Raw genomic sequence first — 16,073 nt, forward strand, 5'->3', positions numbered from 1 at the left:
AGAAAAAAAAACAGATGCCGCACGTGTCAGATTAGGAGGGGGGGGGGTGGCTGAGCTGTCAGATCCAAGGCGACCGGAACTCACGCTGAGGCGACGGTTTCACCCGCCAAGGTTGCTGTCAGAACCCGCTAAAGCTCCGCAGAGCCAGCCACCAACTTCACACCGCGCAGCCACCACAAATACGCTAACAATTACAATCACAGCGGTAAAAGCAATTCCGTTTCACCTCTTTCTTTTTATTTTTCCTTCTGAGAAATTAAATTAAAAACAAAAAGTAACAGATAGACAGAGATGGGAAAAGATAACAATTTTTTGCTGCCGTCACCTGAAAAGTTTTCGAGACGTCCTGATCTCACGTTGACGAACGAGGACGAGGAAAATCGGGGCCGGGGTCTGAACCGGACGAGCGATGGAGCCGCACGAAGCTGATCATAACCCTCGTCTCGATCCCGCTTCCTCGTGACATCTGCAGTCGTATTTATGCGTTTTCTCCCAGGTATACAGTGCACTCTGCATCAAGGCCACCTCAGGCCGATCTCATTTCGCTTTAACAGAAGGCTCAAAAATCTCTATTTTCCACTGGTACTTCTAACCTGATGCTCAGCACCGTACAAGGCTCAAGGGTTCAAGGTTCAAGGTTATCTTTATTGTCCCACTAGGGGAAATTTGTTTTGCAGCCAGGGTTCACATGCAGAAGACAGAATGCAAAAGGACAACATCACGACAACACCAGCACAATTAAATCACTGAGCCAGTGCAGGGAAATGGAAATTCATACCAAGTACAAATGTGCAAATGTGCAGGGGTCGTGCAAGTAATGCGGCCAGAGTGCTATTTGCCATTAAGCATATCAATAGCACTTGGGATGAAGGACAGTGCAGTGTCCTTGTGAACCTACAGTCATATTGCAGATTCCAAATCACTTGGAGAAGACCCAAGTTGGAAGGATGGCCAACATACTAAATCCATACATAGTGGCCAGATGCAATAGATGCCAGAAATAATGAATTTGTGAGTAGTTTTTGGTTATATGGATGTGCTATGAACGTACAGCATTTGGGTTGGTCATAAAAAACTGACTCTATTTCCTTTTTTAGGGCACAGAGAGACATTCTCAACCATCCTGCACAGAGTTGCCCTTTCAGTCCACAAATAGTAGGAAAACTAAGTGTTTGAAGTAAAACAGAAATGGATAAAGTGGAAACCAGAGTTCCATTACCATCCTGGAACGTTCAGTATATTGTATTGATTTTGCTCAGTTCACTGAGTACACGCAGCACCTTAACCTCGATAGTAATGCCACACAAGAAGAAATAACACTATTTTAGATACCGCTATTGTATGTTATTTGGAAGCTCCCGCTGCAAGGGAAAGGTAACAGCAGATAGCAATTAGAGGTCATACAAGAGAACACACTGCTATTAGGGGACCAGGGAGTGACATTCCCCTGGAAGCTCGCAAACCCCAGTGGTCACCAGAGATATTGCAGTTCAGTTAGCCTCTGTCTTCATTGAAGTCCATTCAAAACTATGAATTTATCCTGCTGACATTATATTATTTTGGACAGTACTTTAAATTCCAAAATCTATTGACACCAAACTAATTACTTTCTAGTGATTATTTTTATATAATTTCTTTTTTTTTATGAGCCCTACAGCCCCACAGTTTTTTTAATGCCCATTGAATCCTTCACTTTTAAGTACTCAGTGCACATGCGTATCTGGTGCCAAAAGTACCATAGTCAAACATGGCAGCCTCCAAGAACTGGCTTCATGCACCAATTCAGCCGTTCCCATAGGAATCAATGGAACAGGTAAGCAAAAGCTGTCTGCAGTGTTCACAGTATATATCTCAATGACTGCTATACTGAGATAACAAGTAGCAGGAAAAATACCGCTTGCATACAGACCACAGGCCAGAGGCTGGGCTGGCTGCCACTGTAAATGCATAATGCATTCACTCTGACTGATGACATCATAAGCCCACTGACTTCACTCTCCCAATCAAACAAAGTCCAAAAAGTTGAAGATTCATCTGCCTGAAGAGCTCATATGAGACCACATAACACCACATAACACTCAGGCAAGGGGGGGGGGGGGGATTGGCGGTTTGGGCAGTAGGGGAACAACAAGGGAATTTATTACCAGTGCTGAAACAGAATTTGAAATCATACTTCAGATACATAAACCAAGATTGTTCTGGTGCTTCCTTGTTAAATATAGAGTACAGCGTTGAACGTCTGTTGTGGTGAGTATCTGCAAACTATAGGCTTATAGTGTTACCATGACACTGAGCTGTGGATTACTGCAATGCCAATGTTTTCCCATCTTGTTTAAACAGCTTAAAGCCTACTTGAATTTAATGTAAATGTTTGCAGTGCAAACCAAGAAGCACAACTGGGATTATCCTACTACAAGGACCATCTCATCAACCAGATTTATCACTAAACACTAAGTTTTAGATATTTTGAGCTGTGTGTCAATAGTGTAACATGCTAGATAAATCCATGCTTTTTCATTTAATTCACAATTTCACATTTGCAATAGCAATAGCTTTGGTCTTTGCAAAGATTCAAGGATTGGTGTCTCTGCTCATTTCTGCTCATTCTTTGATGAGTTTATCAACCCATAAAACTGTACGGTAAATCTAAAGTGTAATGTGAAAATATTAACTTTTGAGCTCTAATAATTTTTAATTAGCAAGTAGTCATAAGAGACGAAACTTATTTAGGCTTTTAGAATATTGCTAAATTCAAACATCTTAAGCAAATAAACATGACAGCCAAGTGAGGCAATAATATGCAATTAGTGTTATGCATCGGATATTGATGTCTTTAGGGCATTCGGATCTGTTTGGCTATTCTGCTTAGGGTACGTAAACCTTTGGAAAAACTCAAGAGACCACGTTTTTGAGAGCTCAAACAAAAAATGTGAATGAAATATTTATTATAAATTAAAATAAATAAATACATAAAATTAAAGAGTTATCAGATGAAAATTGAATGTATTTTAAAAGCAAGACTTGAAGCAGGCCCAAACTATGATCTATGATGTATATCTATGGCCTTGCGATATATCTATGGTCTATGAGGTAGGCATATATCTGTGGTCTATGTGGTATATCTATGGTCTATGAGGTATAGCTGTGGTCTATGAGGTATATCTATGGTCTATGCGTTACATCTATGGTCTATGCGGTATATCTATAGTCTATGAGGTATATCTATAGTCTATGAGGTATATCGATGATCTATGAGGTGTATATCATGATGTAACTCCAAGTCCATTGCCTGCTGGGCAGTGATAACTTAATCTGCAAGCTGAGCTACGTCTGTATGAAGACTGGTAGGTGGGAAAGAACTGACTGGTTTCAGTAAGGCACACATTGCAATGATATATGCCAATAATACTCAATGCGGTAGGACTGAATCCTGACCAGAGCTGACTCATATCTCTGTGTACACGAGTGTACATACCGCATAGTGCACTCGATGTTGAGGGATAATTAGAAAAAGACATTTAAATTAACCCTTGAAAAAAATCATGTTTCACTGTATGCCCACACAATCTTGCTATCGGTCACAGTGCTTAAACAAAATATGCCATTGTGGATGTAATTTTATCCAAACAGTAATTAGCCACATTGCTGAAGAGATTACTCCAGGCCTGTTCAGACGGGGGCTGTTGAATAGCACACCCTGATAAAGCACTCATTACATCCAGTGAAAAGCCCCAAGAATTTGAATCCCGGCTGTACTGTGTGATGTCGCGAAGCGAGGGAGGGTTTAATTTCAGTTGACGTGCAGTTCCGTGCAGCGGCTGATGGGAGGCCTGCAGTCCAGCTGCACGAGAAATGTGTTTCTCAACATATCGACTGTGCTGCTCAGCTGGTGAATGGAGCATGGTTTGGATTACACCACTGCTTAACTTCACTCTCCAGACCTGGCAGAGGACACACAGTTTTTTTTTTTCTTTTCTGGAAAATCACCGAAGTATACATTTTTTTTTTTGCACCGTGCCTGTCAGAAGCTCATATTAGGCTAGATGGAAGGTACTACACAACGGCCTGTGGTCTGGGTGTGCCTGGGTCAAGAATAGCCGGCCGGCCATTGCATTACATGCCTGTATTACAGGCATTTAGCAGACGCTCTTATCCAGAGCGACTTACACAACTTTTACACATCATTTACATTGCACCCGAACCGACGGCCTTTCGGTTAGAAGCCCGGTCCCTTACCCACTATGCTACTCTGCCGCCCTGCCCCATTGCATAATCAGCTGTACTGTCACCCATGGAGGGAGGGCGTTGATCCGCAGGGTTTTTCCCAGCTCTTTCCTTACTCCACTGTTGAGTCTCTCTGGGACGCTGGGAGCTTGCTGTGCACCTGTCCTTGGCTACTCACACCTCCGAACGCTGATTGAAACGTTTTCTTAATTTCTTAGACGGTAAACACTTTCTAAGTGCCCATGAAAATCAATCATACTTTAGTAGCGAGAGCTTAAATACGTTCTGAGGTTACATTTGCAAAAATCTGCATGACAAAATGGATTACGTCAAAACACTCAAGTACCTGAAACTGCAGGGATTTTTTTTAGGCAGACGATTTTTGTAAGCTCTTCCAAATATATTCCTTCAAGACAGAGCTTAAAATATTCACATTTACTGACTAATGGAGTCATTTTTTGTATTTTCAATTGCTGTTTATTATTATCATTGTGGCTTTGTGTGCATATTCTTGTTTGTGTTGAAAACAACCATATAATTAAGATATAAGTATTATCTGTGAAAACAGATTCGAGCTTATAACAACCACATGCCATACATCAAATACTGTAATTACCCTGGTGCAATGTACTCAGAATGGGAAACAACTACAAGTGATCATTGTCACATGCATATTAGAGGTAATTACGGGATAATCATGTTTTGAAATGAATCTTTTGGTAAATACGCTGTGTTATGCTAACATACATGTCCGGCCTACACAACCTCCCCGGCAGACTGTTGCTCAGAAGTGTAAATGGAAACATAATCTTCTTACCACTGTGAAATTCATGACCTTCAAGATCCATATGGTCAACGCCAGATTTACAATCATTACGACTAGCAGCAGGAGGATGAAGAAGTACAGGCATCTCTTTCTCCAGCCGTATATTCCCACGGGATAAACGGTGGCACATCCCGGCCTCTGAAGGTTGTTAGGTTGCGCAGCCAAGATGTACTGCTCCTGGGTCATCTGGAAAAAGCAGGAGAAAAACCGTCAGAGGTGGCGATCCAGTCAGCACAAACACTTTTCATCAGTTTCACATTTTTCAACCGCTCCCCCCCGTGATCGCCGTTCATACGACCACACGCTGAAAACTACGGCTTACCGCGTCTGCCTGAAATATTCCGTCGACCGTCGCTTTCGTTTAACGCGAGTCAGACTCCCGGGATGTGGGGTTTTGATTTGTGTGGATTTGTATTTCAACACAACTGTTAAACTAAGTTTGGTTTGCGCTGTCTGATTTCTCAGTAGATTGACACGCTGTTTCTGCGCCCAAAACAGAAGTCACATGCAATAATCGAGCTAAGTGAGCGTGAAGCGATGAAATTAGATCTCACTTCTCTCTCTCTCTCTCTCTCTCTCTCTCTCTCTCTGAAATGGCTGAATTCATGCATTTTTCACATTAACCTGACACAACATCAATCTATAAAACGCTGGTCCTAGCACACACAGAACATGATACGTATTCATAATAATAATTACTGCAAAAGAATACATTGACAATGTCATAAAAAGGTAATTTTGCACTTTATTTTAACCCATAAAAATCATACACAAAAATTGGACAGAAATGACTTATCAAGGAAAAGCAGGATAACAAATATGCAACAAAAAAAAAGAAAAAGAAAAAAGTAGCACTATCTTAAAGCAAATACAGCTATGGAACTTTATAACTTTATTCGGACGGTGACCTGGTATCCATTTCCTGTGGAATTATTGTGCGGGGGGGGGGAATTTGCTGAAAAGTGGCGAGTGTGCAGACGTGGGCGGGGGGGGGGGGGGGGGGCTGACAGGCCGTTCGTTTGATGCGTCCGGCGCCTCCGCGTGAAGTCTCCAGCAGCCCGCAGTCCACAGCGCTACACGGCGGAGAGACATGTGTCGGGAACGTCAGACCTTCCCCTCGAGCTCGGCGCTCGGCTAATATTTTATGAGCGCCAAAACAGGCCGCTGCTGCTGTGAGCACATTTTCTGGCCGGCTAACAAGCACCACGGCGGAACCAAGTCCCGGCGCAGATCAATATTATCCCAGTGTGTGGAGGACCCCTCCACTGATGCTATCAACTAAACAGCTGATCAGAAAAATGCTTTCTTTATTTTATTTATTTTGACAACTGACTATGACAAAAGTGTGCAGCTCAATGATAACAATGATTAGGAAGTAGGTGGGAGTTTACCTGAAAGATATTAAAGAGGATGCTCTTGACTCCCAAGGGTATCAAGGTAATTTGAGGGTCCCCATCAATCGCAACCACTGACAAAGGACTTGCAAGATAAACTGATCTCTTTTAGTAACAGATCAGCAAAATTATTGCCTGGGGATATCTCTCATTACCTACAAGGTAGTCGCAGTTTCTTCAAAGGGACACGTCTGACAATCTGTCTCACTGAAAATCCCGTTATATGACATGTCGTATGTCAGGGGGTCTCTTCTCCCACACTGTAATCTCAGCATTTTACACCATACCATGGCGGGCCTCACTAAACTAACAAGTGTTTTACTGCATTTACTGTATCTAATAACTGGTATAAGTTAGAATATGGGAATAAGACACCATTTTTACTTATACCCTATAGTCGCTCAGATAAGTATTAGTGCACAAAGTTAGGTCTCATCTTACAGGGTACCACAAAGTGAATAGTTTTTTTTCTTTCTGTTTTTATCACAGTAATGCTCATACGTGTAAATATGTCTTCAGGTTTTACTAGCATAACTTCATGTTTAAATGTGACCTCAGTGATGCTTTATTTGATTTACTCTATAATTCAAACTGTAAGTCAAATCCAATCCTTTGGGGCCTATTACAGTATTAATTTGACCCAAGACAGCGATCAGCCAAAAATAAATTCATTAACTGGACGGTTTTACTGTACAGTTTGATTCACACGAACGTGCCCTACATATGATGAATCTGCCGATAACCGCTCTCCTATGAAAGAGTGCCGCTAACCAATTAGCTGGCTAACAGCTGCATGTCATGGCATCTTTTATAGGGGTAATGAAAAGCTGTTTTTTTTTTTTTTTGAGTCAGGTGGAAATATGTGAAGGTGACAATCCGCCAGGTTATTTTCAGAAGCACATTCCTGTTTGTCACCCCGCCCACGTCGGGACAAAGGTACACAGTTTGGAAGCTGCTAACTTTAGTAGGAGAGTGACGTTTCATCAGTGTGCCAGACAAAATGACACTTATAAGAAAAGGTAGGATTTCTTTGATATTTTAATGACATATGAAAGATTTGAATTGCACTAAATTATTTATTGTTACCTTTGCAGTGCAGTGATAAATGAGTATGATACTTAGTGTTGTGGCAGTGCTACAGTGAATCTTCTGCTATTCTTGTTTACAAATGCCAATTCCTTTAGTCTTGTTTGTACAGAAGAGCTAGGCCCAGTACTGTATCCAGCACACGTCTTTGTAAAAAATGGAAGATAAAAGCGGGCGTCTATATCTATCATTTGCAGCTAGAATATATTTCTTAAGCACTCATGCCTAAAAGGAGAATAAAAGCAAGTTTTGTATGATCAAAGAGCCTACGTCAGCTGCACATTCAAAGGAACTCTTCAGTAGTAAATGTGTTTTAATGTTGTGACAGAGAAGTCGCACGTATGCGATGCTTGCGGTCTCAATTAAATGTTGACGTTTACTGAGCACGCTCTCCCCTTTCAAACGTTAGATATGAATTTGCAGCTCGGTGGGTTCTCCCATCACCGACAGTTTATGAATCAGGCCCGGGCTCGATTTTCAAAACAGCACACAGCCACAAGATAGAGCCGTTAATTATTTTCCGGAGCATTAGAAACAGAAACGCGTTTCCCCATTTTAACCTCAGTCACGCGCTATATTCAATAAAATCTGACAGTGTTTCACATTGACATGAGGGGGCCTTTTTTAAAAAAAAGGTGAGGACTCAGAGAAATGCTTGACCAAAGAACACTCCTTAAGCAATGTACAGTAAGGTACCTTACGAGTGCCCCGTCGTCCAATGGCATCATCCCTATCAGTACTTCAAATTTAAATTAAACAATGGGGGTAAAGAATTAATGGTTGCATGGGCAAGTAATTGGTTTTCCGGTTTAACTCTCAAATGGGTGGTTTTGATTTCAACACGCTAGCAATTTTTGGAAACATTTCCTGGGGGGGCATGCAAGCACTTCAGCCTAACCAGCATTGGTTGAGTGGTATCCAGATCTTGTACCTGAAGAAGTTAATTGGAATGTAATTTGTAACTTCACGCCACAGGGGACGATCTTTGCCGTGAAGCTGGTTGAGAGAAGAGCGATTTGAGTAAATTGCACGCATGGGTCTCCAATCACATCTCCTGAAGGGGGGCCATCTGCCAGTACCTTCGGCTCTGATCGCCGGGCGCCAGAGAAACTTCGACAGCCTCGGCTGCGGGTCGAAGGCACCACACCGAAGCAGCGCGACCATCACGGCTACGGAGGGAAAGAAAAAAAAAGGGGGAAAAAAAAGAGAAGGCTGCCACAATCGCTCTCATCCACTGTCCGGAGAGAACGAGATGGAGGCCGATTTCAAGCAAAATGTCTCTTCGAAGACTGCGGGGTCGTTGCCCAAAAACCCGGCGCCGCGGCCTGAGAAATTGCGCTCCTGACGGCTCGCACAAAAGGCGCCGCCGCCCCCTCCCACACTTTTTGGAAGTGGTGCCGGCCCGCTGAGGGGTAATGACAGCTCTTGACAGGGCATCTGGACCTTCCCCTAATGGACTCCCCCCCCCTCATCTTTGTGCTGGCGCCCGCTTGCCGACGGCACGACTGACAGCTCCCGAACTCCGCTGATAGGGTGCGTCGTGTTTGACTTCAATACGCCGGATGAAGGCAAAGACTCGCTCGCACTGGAACCCCCGCTGGGCCGGGACTGCGCGTCCGCTGATGACTGACTTAGCGGAGACGCGGGCAACTGCCCGCAAAAGAGCCCCTTTTAGTACTCGACCGCGACGGCAACAAATCGAGAACGGCAACGCGGATGCGCCCGACAGTAAGCTATTTAGCGCGACAGGGCGGGCACAGTGTGGTCAGCCTGATCCCGTCCCCGCGTCCCTCGCTCCTCTGGTGCTGTCATATCGCCGCGTGGACCTTCGTGCTTTAATCTCCGCTTGTCCTCTGTCTCGGAATCACTCCGACTCACGAGCTGACCGGTCTTTACGCAAATGACGAAAACCGACTGGAACACGGAAATGGCGGAGTCATCTTCGCCAGGCAAATTCGGCTAAAGAAATACGAAATAGAAACCGGGTCCCGTGGGTCGGGAGTGAACTGCACTCAACCCAGTTCTGTCTGAATGAATGGGAGAAGCCTGTGCGTATCAAAGGATCAAATGTTCTGAAACAAAAATGTAAATGCATTTAAACATGGAAAATAAAGAGGCACTGGAATAAGCCCTGAGCTTCAAGGAGGGAAAAATATGTACATGCGCTCTCTCCTCAAGTTTTAATAAAGAAGAATATATTTACTTTCTGATACTTTTAAAAATAATAATAACTTAAATACGTCAGCTAGAGGAGCTAGAATGAACCTAATAATAACAGCAGCAATAATAATGACAAAACAACAACAATACCAATAATAATAAGGGTAATAATAGTCCCCCTTTAGTAAAATCTTTGCTTAAAAAATAATTATCAATTCTTACTGTACATAACTGTAATATTTCCCACAGCAGATTATATGTATATTTTCTTGGAAATGGCCCACACAAAATTAAGCATATCCACATTTTTATGACCTTGGGCTGAGCATTAATCTTGTTACCGGGATATTTCAAATTATGACAGGGGCGGAGATGGCGGAGGATTCCGATCTAATCGGATCTGAGAACGACGGGCCGTATCTCTAATCCCTAAGTGAAAGACAAGAAATCGATGCAGCCAGCATTGTGGCGTGAGATTCCGACCCCCCTGGCGCATGCACAGTAAAGGGACAAAGGGGCGTGGCTCCGGAACCCGGTTTCCATGGATTCCACGGAACTCCATTGTTCTCCAGCCGCAGGCATGACGGATGCCAGGCCGTAACTCTACAACACCTCCGACAGCATCCCCACTCATACACCAACATCACGTCTGGGGGGGGCGGGGGGTGAATTTATTCTTTTTGGTCCCAATCGCTTCACACACCCACGTCATAAATAAGGCATGACAAATTTCTGCATGTTGAGAGGAGATGACATACATGTGCGGGGAGTCGATTTATTACGTGTAAAGCATGAATTTTTAGTCAAGTGGTGTTTTAGGCTACTACTGTATATCACCACCAAGCCAACCTGTGGGTCTATTACGAGTGAGATGAAATGCATAAAACATAGAAGTTGAGATTAGAATTGCCATGCATGCCTCCCACCGAGATCCAGGTGACTTTCCCTACTCGGTATTGGGAAGGTCGTTCCGTGCCGAATCAATCATCTTCAAGTTTCTGAAAGCTCGGTCTATCGGCCCTGTTTTGGTCATGTCCAATCTGAAGGGAAGTGGTCCTTATTTTTACATATTTTGTGTCGTGTCTACTTGTACTTTAACTGTAACTTACTGTAGAGCTTACCTGCTGCCCAGTCCAGTAGGGCAACTTTAATAATGCCCAGTATAGTAGGGCAACTTTAATAACAGCTTCAAATATTTGCCAGGCCAACCTGTTCAATAGCTTAATAATCATGTGTGAGAAAAAACATATATACTGTATACTTGTGTGTCAGTGTGGACACGCTTTAGGTGGCCAAACACTGAATTTGAGTAGGAACCTTATCTTTAATTCAATTTCATTTTGCCAGTTTGCAAAAATAAAATGAAATCCGCACTTTGCAGAAACTCACAGAACACTGAAAGTTTTAGAGGGCGTTGAGCTGCTTGTGATGAGGCCCAATGCCCACAGGCCATAAGGGCACGCTAAATACATACTGTAATCCCAGGAGCGGACTGAGGGGTCAGAGACTGGGCCTTCAACAATGCACAAACTGCCCCCACCCACCCACGCACACACACACACATACACACATACACACTCAAGCTCAGCCATCATAGCATACACACACACACACACACACACACCCGAGCTCAACCATCATAGCATACACACACGCACACACACACACACATGAGATCAACCATCATAGCATACATACGCACACACACATGTTGCATGACTCATGAGTAAACAGGGTGGATGCCAATACAACAAGGCTTATTCTTATAGCACACAGAGCATCACAGTGGTTATGCTAGTCCATAGAATGCAGCAGGATATTTAAAAATCTGTGTTTTTACAGCAGACAGAGGTCAGCTTCACACAATTATGGGTGCCGTTTCTGGTATACCGCTTAGAAATGCAGGAAATAGGCTGAGTGCTCCTGGAATCATTTATTCAGGGGAACTTTAGATCTTTTCAAACAGTCAGACTCAGTTACGAGGTCAATTTCTTGTCTGTTGAAGGTCCATTGAATAAAAAGGCTTTAAAAAAATCAAACTAAAGACTCCACGATGTTTACAGCATTCACTATTTCACACTATTAGGCAGAACTGAATAAGCCACGAATCTACGTAATAACAAATTAAAAAGCGTAGTACAAAGGGAACTATTTAATGTCTGCCACATCTGTAATGTAATAAGCTGTCTTAGGCACCACGTTCAAGCCCTGAAGAAACTGACAAGCTCATTTTAATTAGCAGTTAGTCTGTAAACAGTAGTGCAATGCACAAGGCAACAGTAAAATAATGGAGAGAGAGAAAAGCAAGACAGAAATATTGACACCGTTTGTGGTGCCGTTGCCAGTGAAAATCATCAGATTAAAAGCAACACATCATATGCGCAAAATTTGCATTTTAATTAACTTTACGATGGACCTCTCACCTTGTATGTGAAATGCACTGTTTTTTAATGTCCCAACCACCAGATGCCACAACTGCTGTGCATTAAAATGTAGGCTTAATATGTTGCCATTTTTGTTGTGTATTAACAGATTTTGCATTTCATTATATAATTTTCCCAGGAACAAGGTAGACCACATGTCAGAGGAAAGAGGATGCTGTTTTGTACAGTAATAGCTAAACAACTGAAACTGTATATTGCAGTACACTGTGTCTGCATATCATTTATGTATATAGATTCTTCTCACTGGGTAATTGACCCAGTCCCTGGTACAGAGCACACTGTGCTGTAGTGTAGAACCAACAATCAAGCCCCATGTACCACAGAACAGTGATTTCACAGATTTCCCAAAAATGACAGATTTTGGCACGCAGCCCAACGAGTACCAGATGGGCTCAATCAACGCATGTGCATCAGACTATGTGTGAAAATTCAGGGCCTTGTACGAGGGTCAGTTGCTTGGTAATGACGTTCGAGAGGGAAGTCCTCTAGCTAACAACTGCCCTGATCTCACCAATCAAATCAATGAACCGCTTGCTTCAGTCAAAGCCCAAGTTCCTCTTTTCATAAGAGGCGGTCTTGATTTCTTTTGTCTCCTCACGAGGGTGATGCTGTCACAGATTAATTCTGTACACGTGTGCTGAGACAAATTCTTAAATAAACTACAGTTAAACAACTATAAAAAAATCACCCAAACACCAATAGAGATACACATGGCACACTTCTGTATACACAAACTACAGTATAAAGCTGCTTTATTCAGACAATGGCAATTTCAGTGACTAAACTCATAACTATTCTTGGCTACCCAGGCTATCACATTTATATGCTTTCCTTTGTCAATCAAAACCTCTGCCCTCACTCCAAAAAAAAAAACTAAAAAAAAACTGTGAGCTCTCGCTGTGAGGCCGCATGCAGTCAGCCAATCACGAGACATGCTGAGGAACACGAGGAGCATGCACTGGATAATTTCGTAATTTTCCCACCGCTGCTCCGCTGGCGTCGTGGCGAGCGTCTTTTTTGAGCGTCCCTCGATTATGAGCTCGGTGCGCCCCAACACGCCGCCAGCACTCGAGACTCACGCCATGCCCGCGGACTTCGGCCTCATCCCGAGACGTCACGGCACAGCGGGACGCTTCAGAGCGAGCGTCGTACTTCAATAAGCCGGAGCTTCCCGAGACTGCTACAGCTGAGCAGTCACCGACATCTTAAAAGGAGCTTTTTTTTCATGTCTAGACTCACTGCCTTCTTATCGTCAGGATTTTGTGAGTTTATGAGAGCATGGTGGCGTAACCAGTTTTTGTGTTCATTAGTTTGATTCACAGTTATATTTATTGACTTATTTATCTTGGGAAAATTTGGGTGGGGTTTTTTTTTTTTTTTTTGTGGCTTGGCACGAATTTTAAAACTACACTAAATTAGACATTGACTATTAGGCTCACTGTCACAGTTGGTCTCCTCAGCAGCAAATTTGTCATTTCCTTTCCCGGGGAGGATGGACAGAAACTGTACGTCCGTGTTCAAGTTAGCGACATCCGCGCAAGCGAGCCTAGTTTCAGAAACTTCCGAGCGAAAGCAAAAGAGTCGCGACAATTCTGCCCGGGCGTTGAATAACCAGCGGCGAGGACGCAGACGTATTATTAGAGCACCTGGCGGACCCCGATGACACAGCGGGCCAACCAATTTGTCCCGTAGCGGCGTCCCGCCACAGCGTGACTTTTTCACCCATTATCCGAAATGTCAGCCCCCCTTTTCTCTCAGGATGAATAGACAGGGCGGTGTCGCCGCGAAGGCCCCCCCCTCGCTCCGTCTGACTCCCGGGGAATTGAGCAGCAACACCCGCGCCGGCCGCCGGGCCGTGGGACAAAGCCGGAACACGGCGGCGGGGCGTTAGCGGTGGCGCGGGTTCGGCGGGTCACAAACGCGGCCGCCGCTTAATTTGCAGCAGATAAAGAGAGTCGCCGACGATTTCGGGGAGGTTATTCTTTTCGCTTTATCGATGCGTCCGTCACCCGGCGAGCACGGGCTGATTTCGGCAAACGCGTTTCCATCAGGGCCTGGGTGCTCATGGGTAAAACAGTAGCAGTAGCTCAGGCCCAAGTTTTTTTTTTTTGGCAGGACCACAACAGCGGGGCCAGCCCTACACTAATGTCTGTGACTGAGTGAGTGATGAAGTTACACCATTGGTCGGCCGAGTTATGAAGTCACGCCATTGGTCGCCCGGATCACGTGTGTTAGGTCCAGCCATATACTAGGTTTTAACCTGGTCTTGTTTCTTGTGACATAGCTGGCTTCTCCAAACGACTAACATTATACGGTATGTAGTTTTGATCATTCCTTTGTTGGCGTGTCACACAAGCACAAGCTGCATTGCATTCAAACAATGGTGGCACGCGCTATTCTGAAGCTCACGGTTCATGTAATTCTCAGAAGATCAAAAACTAACCAGGAACATATGCCACGCCATCATGTCAGTTAGTCTACGCTAATTTTCCTGTCACTTCGCTCTGATAAATGTGTTCAATTTTCTACGATTGGCCCTTCATAAGAGCTACGTAACTCTCAGTCTGGGTAAGAGCATCTGCTGCATGTAGTGCCACTCCTTTATAATCTGTATATAACACCTTCATAATCACTACATGAGCATCCATAAATGCTCAAAAACTGTAAATAAGCATGTTCACATTTCACCATTGAAGCAGGAAATTATATTGCCATACCAAGTGAAACCCATTTGTTATGAATGTCTGTGTAAAGCTTGTGAAGGTGAAGGTGTCTGGTATCAATGAATTATATTATGAAGGAGACTGCTACCAAACTTTTTGTTCTCAAAGAGTAGTCTGTAACACATTAAAAAAAATAACCATACAAAAATCCAGATTCATAGAATCCTAACAATACTATGATGAGTATAATAACATAAGAACAATGGCTAAGTCGTGTTATCACAAAGGCATTAAATTGCATAAGGAACATATATTTGGAAAGATAAATATACATGCGTGCAATGTCACTGTGTCCCTAAACCTGCCAGAAAAAGACACCATCGTTTAACAACGTGTATCCAGGAGTTTCTTCAGTACCCCGTTCAGTTTCACAGTTTCATTAGACAGATTACTGAAATCATGCCAATCTCTATTCCCCACGGGGTAGGAATATATTTTTATTAATCATTTTGTAATAAGGTGACTGCTGATATGAATTTAGACGACAACGTACGAGCCGGTTTTTATGCATGTACCAGATTATCCCTGCAGGGTAACCTTTCCAAAAATATTTTTTAACGGTGGACCGTTTTTCTTGCCACCTGACAGTTCAGTCGACTCTCGCGTAACAAAATCAAACGATAAAAGCCGAAATGCCAATGCTCACCGGAGGAGTGATGTAGACTACCCTATGTGGGATTAAATTAACAGTGAGCATCAAACGAGTATAGCCAGCGGGGGTAGGCTGAAAACCCGAGTAATTGATTGTGTGCATTTATGGGCGACTGCATAGCCCGAGTCTGCTCCGCGTGGTTCAAAACAAAGGAAACGAGAAGATGCCTTCTGAAGCCTACATCACAGACGTCCTGTGCCAACAGCTGTAAGGCAATTCTCAACCCACAGTTCACAAAAAAAACAAAAAAAACATGGCAACATGACTCCCTGTTCGGCAAAACTGGAGTATAAAAGCATGAGTGGGAAACACAGCACTGAGGACTCCTGCCTGAAAGAAGACAAACCAGCAGAGGCAATAGAGCAGAGACACACATACACACACATATGAACATACACACACACACACGCTCACATACACACCACACACACACGCACACACACTCACATACACACACATACTTACGCACACGCACACAAGCACACACACATACACACACATATGAACATATACACACACACACACGGTCACATACACACCACACACACAAGAACACACACACGC

At 43.6% G+C, this 16,073-nt stretch overlaps 1 protein-coding gene across 2 annotated transcripts in view; it reads right to left on the reverse strand.

Annotated features, from left to right (window-relative positions):
- Nucleotides 1-16,073, reverse strand: part of LOC135260000 (zeta-sarcoglycan-like) — a 231,998-nt gene that overhangs the window by 61,003 nt on the left and 154,922 nt on the right. For both annotated transcript variants that reach the window (XM_064345028.1, XM_064345027.1), the window contains one exon: nt 5,042-5,236. In XM_064345028.1, the coding sequence (XP_064201098.1) occupies nt 5,042-5,236 (195 nt within the window). The remainder of the gene's footprint in view (nt 1-5,041; nt 5,237-16,073) is intronic.

Source organism: Anguilla rostrata, chromosome 7, assembly GCF_018555375.3.
Source record: "Anguilla rostrata isolate EN2019 chromosome 7, ASM1855537v3, whole genome shotgun sequence".
NCBI classification, from domain to species: Eukaryota; Metazoa; Chordata; class Actinopteri; order Anguilliformes; family Anguillidae; genus Anguilla; species Anguilla rostrata.